Here is a 7,236-nt window from a genome sequence, read left to right on the forward strand (position 1 = left end):
CTAGTTTTGGCGAATTCTATGAGTAGTTTTCCAACTTACAACAAAATTATTCAACAAACGAACTTGTTGTCTTTGCGACGAATTGAAATAATCGGCATCTCATACATTCTTTTGCTAAAGCCATTTGGTTCATCTTTAGCAGATTTGGAAAGAAATAAACTTGCTTGATAAAGAAATATACCTCCCCAAAAAGCTCAATTTATGAAATTGTTTCTTCTTTGGCCGAGCAATCCATGACATGTATGAAATCAAAGAGGGAAGCTCGAATCAAACAACTGAAATATTTTTTATTTGGTGGATTCTATGATTTGCCCTTCATTGTAATTACATTTTTTTCTGAGCAAAAAAACAAAGAAAAAAAAGAGTTTGCTAGGGTGATTGGATTATAGGCTAGGAAGTTATTATCTTTAGTCTATATAGAATAGAGTATGCATAATTCATTTTAGTATTATATTAGGATAATTATTGACTGGTAAAAGAATTATTAATAAACTTGTAACTATAACTCATCCAATTATTGTTCATCATTAAACATGCCTCTTAACTTTGTAATAATATATTGACATTTATTTGCCATGCTATAATTCAACAAAGGTTTTTTTTTAAATAATATTTCTAAATGCATATATTATTTTAAAAATGTCTAAGCCATCTTGAATTATGAATCCCTTCTTGCCTATTTAAAATAGGATGTCTGCATTAAATCCATCTTAGAACCCTTCACCAGTTGGATATTTGTGAGTTTTGTTAATGACTAGTTTTTTCTCCAATAATTGTTTTATCCTCTCTTTAGGGATTTGAGATTTGGTTTGATATTAAGGGAAACATTCTTCATCAATGAATTTTTTTTTAATTCTTTAGCAAAAGAAGAAGAAATAGTTACCATTCCTCAAATTGTACAAGTTTTTTCTTTGAAAGACTAAATTTTAGGAATTCTTTCACAAGAAAGAGGAGTTACTAATTTGAAATTATGTTTTCATGCTATATGTTGAAACTAACTAAGGAATAGTAAACTTTAATTCTAATTTTATTTTCTAAAATGATTTGCATCATATTAGGAAAAATTATTAGAGTGATCCTCCAATTACTCTGATCGCTTACCTTTAACCATTCGAATTATTTTTTAAAATAAATCGTTTTTCAAACTTTCAGAGTTACCAATGGCTCTTCGAATGAAACAATGTGAATAAAGCAATTCAAAAATATTATCTTGACTCGGTCTAGTAGATTTAGTGACTTTGTTAACATTAATGTCCTCGTTATTGATAGAAAATTCAATTGTTTGAAGATATTGAGGACCTTTTTACAATTGTGATTGAGTATATATTAGTATAAGATTGTCCTTTCAAACTTCTTTTTCAATCTTAGTTACTTTAGAATAATGTATTAAACTTTCTTTTTATATATTATAAATTGTAAGTAAAATACAATTAAGGACATTAGAATACAATACTAAGTTATTTGTTTTTGTCTATTGATTATAAAGTCCCTAATTGGGATTGTAAATTAGAAAAAATACAAAAATCTAAGCATATTTTTTCCTTTATAGAAAAAGCATTTGGTTCTTATTTTGGCTGCTTTAATTTAAGCATCTCTAGCTTTTTCAATCCTTATTTGATTTGTTATGCTACATATTATCATAAACTATTACAATATTGAACATAATTTATTTAAAATTTATTATTCCTTACACTGCCACAATTAGAAAACAGGATAACTAATTTTTTAAAATAGGCATACATTAAAAAAAATGTTTTATGGACAAGGCAATCTCAAGAGAAGGAAAAAAAACAGAGAAATAAAGTAGAAAATTGAATGAAACTAAGGATAATAAACCAGTGGAAACATATGTATAATGTGTATTAAGCGAATCAGAATACTAAAAATATACATATCGAAAACTCAGTCAGACTACAAACACGAAGAAGATTTCAAAGTAAAATACAAATCTTGATTTGTTTCTCTTTCGATTGTTTTCTGTATGTCCCTCACAAGATACTGCATGTTTTCTGCCCCTTAACATCACCACCCTTCTTCTTCTTCTTTCTCTGTTTAGGTGGTTGAAGAACCACCTTGATGGCAGCATCGAAAACACCCTTTATGTTCTTCATTTCAGATCGACAAACGTCGGTTAATCATGCCCGTGCCATAAAAAACAAAAACAAAACAGAAAGACGTTATTATTATTCCATATGTATACTCACTTGCTGGGATTTTGAACTGCATTCTATGAAATAGGCAGCACCAATCTGCTTTCTTAGCTCTTCTCCCTTCATAAAAACAAAAAATGAAGATCAGTCAGCACTGCTTTTATATAATCTCTATCTCTATCGATTGCTGAATGTAGATGACAGAATAATACCTGAGAGGTTGATATGGGCACGGCTCCAGGGTGGTCTATCAAAAACTGCCTATCTTCACGAAGATCTACAATAAACATTAAGGGAATTCAAATCTTTCAAATCATACATGGAAAAACTTGAATTGGAATTTAATGAATTCATTACAAATAAGATACTCTAAAAACAAGTTTTCTTCTCAAAATGATGCTAAGAAAGGTTTTCAAATGGAATATCTTATTTGCCAAGTCTTGATATGGATCCAGTTAGTACTCAGATATATCAGAAGCACTCAACACGACGAATATCTGTAATTTACTCAAACTGATGCAACTTCAGGGGATGATGCAACTTCAATTTTGTAATCTTATAAATTATATACATCTTCAACCAGCTCATGAACTTTGTAATTAATTCAGGTTATATATTGTAAATTGACAAATAACTTGTTTTATAATAGCATTTATTTTCTTTTAATCTGCTATATATTGCAGATAAGGTAAATCAATTCATAATATCAATCTTTTTTTTCTTTTTTCTTGAATTTAGGAAACTAACACACAGTCATGACCCCCTATTTCAACTTAGTGTGTTCTCAGAGAGAATCATATCTGCAACATTGATCTCTTCTACATATTTTTCATCTTCTTATAGTTCAATTTCTTCACAAGAAAAGGAAATTAACAAAACAAAATGACAGAGAGAAATCTAACCAAGCTTTGTCCCAACAAGAACAATCGGAACTCCCAGAGCATAGTGCCTGAGTTCTGGAATCCACTGGAGAATTCAAAACAATAAAATCATCAACAACTAATACTTTCATTTCTGAAACCAGAGTTTATTCTCAGGAAAACCCCACTTCAAGTTAAGCCATTCTCAGTGGAAATCGAAGTTTGCAGAGACCAAATTAAGAAAAAAAAAAGGGGAGACCTTTTTGGAAACATTCTCAAAACTTGCTTTGCTAATGAGAGAAAATGCAAGTATGAAAACATCAGCTCCACGATAACTCAAAGGCCTTAATCGATTGTAATCCTCCTGACCTATACAAACAAGGGTAACTCAAAAACCCACATGAAAGAAACCTCAACAAAGAAACCCTAATGAAACATTACTTACCAGCAGTATCCCACAATCCCAAATTTACAGTATTTCCATCAACTACAACATTTGCACTAAAATTGTCGAAAACCGTAGGCACATAATCCTATAAAGAAATACAAAAATGACAGATTTCATTGCTCAAATAGAGGAGATCTATCAAAACCCTTAATTAATTACAGACAAATAAACTTCTTACAGTAGGAAAGGTGTTGCTGGTGTAGGAGATTAGCATACAGGTTTTCCCAACAGCTCCATCGCCTACGGTGACGCACTTGATAAACCTAGAACCACTCATTTTTTCTTTTTATCTTTCTTCTTCGCCGGCGAATTCCTCCGGCCAAGAAACTTTAATACTGGTTTTGGTTGTTGGGTTTGGTTTCTTATTGGCCTAGCTTTTAGCTCTATACAGAGTAGAGACAGCTGTTTTTATTAAAGATACAACCTTTTTTCACTTTTTTGATTTGGGTTTGATTTTAATCAAATTCAAATTCAAATTTAAAATAATGTTGGATGAAAGATTATTTATATTAAATTATTCAAATATTTTTTATAATATTAATTTTATAAAACATATTAAAATAATAATATTTTAATTTAATTAGTTAAACCTTATAGAAGAAGGAAAAAATAATGGCATGTGATTACTACAGTGTACCTAACAGGCAGGCCATGCATGATTTTTTTTAATTTTTAATTTTTATCAAAGAAAATTATATCATATGACTATCATTGAATTTAAGAGAGAATTACTAAAAAAAAAAAAAAATAATACTCATTTGTTTGAATGAATAAATATTGATTAAAATGAAAAAGAATCACATAATAATAAAGTACTTTTAGAAATTTCTTTTTCCTTTTTATAAAATCTTCAAATACAAACATTTAGTTATCACTTTATTTTTATTTTATTTGTTATTATATTCACAAACATATATATATATATATATATATATATATATATATATATATATAAATATTTAATAAAATTATAAAATGTATTATTATTATAACATTAGATGTTATAAAAAAAATTACTATAACTTTATTCTTGTTTAGGAGAAAAAAGAATGATTGTCCATAATTTTAAGAAGGCAGTGATTATTTTTAATAAAAATACTTAAAAGGATATTGATATATATAAATAAAATAAAAAATAATAATTTAAAATATATGATATTTTAGTATCTGAGTTAATCATTTGATTGATGTGATGAATGAGAATGGAGTGAAATAATATTTGATTTTGTTTGGGTTATTTAAAAAATTCAAATCGAACAAAATGAAATTTGAGTAAATTTTAGGTAAAACATACTCTTTTTTAAGACTCACCTGGTGTAGAGAAATCTTATTTTCTGTTTAGCGGCAGAAATAGATGTATATCCTCAATCTTTTTAGAGGTCTTGAGTTCGAATCTGTTATTCAGTAAGTTTCGCTCAAATGATTAATTGTTTAAGTGAATTTACAAGTTATGTGTTTAATCTGCGAGAATTAATCGCATTCCAAAAGAGAAAGTTGATGTAGAAAAAATATTGAGATTTATAGAACAAGTTAAAAAATGGGATTAAGATTGCATAATTGCATAAACATTTTTAAATATCTAGATATAAAAATGTGAATTTTTATTTATTTACAAAAACGTATTGTTGATTTATGTGGGGATATGATGGCTTCCCAAGGACAAGCCAATATCTAAATATAAAATAAAAAAGCATGCTTAATGATGAACTATAGTTGGATTGGATAGTTATAAATTGATTAAACAATCTTTTATTAATAATTTAAGTCCATGATTATACTAATATAATAATAATATTAAAATCAATTATGCAAACTCTATCAAGGCTAACAAAGAGTGCTCAGGCAACAAAAGTGAATATTCAGAGGTTTTGCATTCAGCCAGTAAAACGATAAATTAGGTGTGGTTAAATAAATAAATAAGGTGTGGTTAAATAAATAAATAAATATGTTTGCGGATAATTTGCTTAACCATTTTTAGCCACGTTTTAAATTTTAGAAAAATATATAAATAACTCAAATGCCAAAGGTAAGATCAATTATACAAAGTCTATATACACTAAGATAAAGTTCTAAGTGGCAAAAGTAAGATTTGTTTGTATGTTTCAATATCTTTATAAAACACTATAATTTAAGAAAAAATATTTGGAAAAAAAATATTATCAAAAAATTCACAAGTCATTGCTTGAATGTATTAAAAATTTAATACGAGAAAATCTTCGTTCTATTAAAAAATAACAATAACTTTTGGTCAAATTTTAGTATTTTTCTAGTTGGTGATCACTCTTAAAATATATTCACCCCTTCATATAAAATCATAATCATTTATAAATTTGTAAAATCAAAATTTTATTTTCTTAAAAAGTTATTTAAAAAATATTATTTATATATGATTATTATTTATTATATAATTAAATATAAAACAAATTAAAATAATTAAAATTAAATAACATTAAAAATATTCATATTATAAAATCAATTACATAAATTAATTAATTTAAATAAATGATATGTATACTTTTAAAATATATAAATATAAATTCACTTTATTTATATAAAATTCATAAATTTAAAATGATAAAATTTAAATAAAAAAAATATAACTACCTTAATCAAATAAAGAAATAAACCCTAGTTAAAATAATAATTAAAAAATATCCAATAATCAAACCCAATCAATGAGCAATTTTTATTTTTAATCCATTTGTAAATTAATATTATTGTTTAATAATATTTTAACAACAAAACTTGTTTAAATGATATTGTACCTTTGGACATGCCTAAATCATGTCAACGACACGCCTAAATCATGTCAACCAACATAGACATCAGTACACTTGGTATCATCGTCAACCAACATAGACATCAATACACTTGGTATCATCGTCAACCAACACGACAGATCCAAGATTTAGAGTTAGGATGAGCTTAAAAAAACGATAAAATTTTGGATAAAAACATAATTTTTATTATTTTTTAATAATTAGACAAACGAACACTGAATTATTGAAAGGACAAATTATCTGGTTGGTCATTTAATTACTCCGATCGCTCACTTTTAGCCCTTAAACTAATTTTTACAACAAATCGTCATCGCTCATTTTTAGCCCTTAAATTAATTTTTACAACAAATCGCCAATGAACATTCCGTTAACTTTTTAGTTAAACATAAGGAGTTAAGATTAAAATATTATATATATATATATTATTTTTAATCATTATTTTTTATATTTATATATATATAATTATCAAATCGCTTATATATATATATATATATATATATTTCTTTTATCATTAGTTTTTATATTTATATAATTATTAAATCTCTTTTATATATAGATAAAAAATATATATACATTATTTATTTTTTATCCATAGCGGTGATTTCGGGCGTGGTTACAAGGTGATTTATGATAGAGAGAAATTTTATTGTAACGCGTTGTCGAACACAAAATTGGAAATTGAGAGAAGACTTGTTGAGGAGGAAGGAAAAGGAAGAGAACAACAATCTATGAGATTAATAGAGAGGGTAAAGCCGTCATTGAATGCGAATCCATTTCTTGTCGGCATTTTAGTTTCTATGGAGAATAGGCGATTTCAGAGGAAGAGAAGATTGATCCAATTTCAGACCTACCTGAATCTCGATGGGACGAGACATAACGGATCAATTCCCGTCAAATCAATTTTGTTTTACCTTATTTAATTTTCTTTGGACTAAATATAATAAAGAATAAAGTAATGTTATAATTATTTTGATAGTTTAATAATGGACCTTAATTTA

General features: G+C 26.7%; 1 protein-coding gene across 1 annotated transcript; it reads right to left on the reverse strand.

Moving 5' to 3' along the window:
• Positions 1 to 1,806: 1,806 nt before the first annotated feature.
• Positions 1,807 to 3,861, reverse strand: LOC124936491 (rac-like GTP-binding protein 5). Its single transcript, XM_047476995.1, has 7 exons — positions 3,637 to 3,861; positions 3,456 to 3,543; positions 3,270 to 3,379; positions 3,053 to 3,116; positions 2,363 to 2,427; positions 2,205 to 2,270; positions 1,807 to 2,105 (listed from the first exon to the last, which is right to left on the reverse strand). Exons 1-7 carry the CDS (start codon positions 3,733 to 3,735, stop codon positions 1,989 to 1,991), a joined length of 609 nt encoding a protein of 202 aa, XP_047332951.1. The 5' UTR covers positions 3,736 to 3,861; the 3' UTR covers positions 1,807 to 1,988.
• Between the last annotated feature and the right edge of the window lie 3,375 nt (positions 3,862 to 7,236).

This window comes from Impatiens glandulifera, chromosome 4 (genome assembly GCF_907164915.1).
Source record: "Impatiens glandulifera chromosome 4, dImpGla2.1, whole genome shotgun sequence".
Lineage (NCBI taxonomy): Eukaryota > Viridiplantae > Streptophyta > Magnoliopsida > Ericales > Balsaminaceae > Impatiens > Impatiens glandulifera.

What these genes read in the sequence shown, in the direction of transcription:
- LOC124936491 (XM_047476995.1), bottom strand. Translation starts at nt 3,735, where the DNA reads ATGAGTGGTTCTAGGTTTATCAAGTGCGTCACCGTAGGCGATGGAGCT. An exon ending in GGGATTGTGGGATACTGCTG is followed by an intron (nt 3,380 to 3,455) that starts GTAAGTAATGTT and finishes TTGTTTGTATAG; the next exon opens with GTCAGGAGGATTACAATCGA. An exon ending in TCTTGTTGGGACAAAGCTTG is followed by an intron (nt 2,428 to 3,052) that starts GTTAGATTTCTC and finishes TGTTTATTGTAG; the next exon opens with ATCTTCGTGAAGATAGGCAG.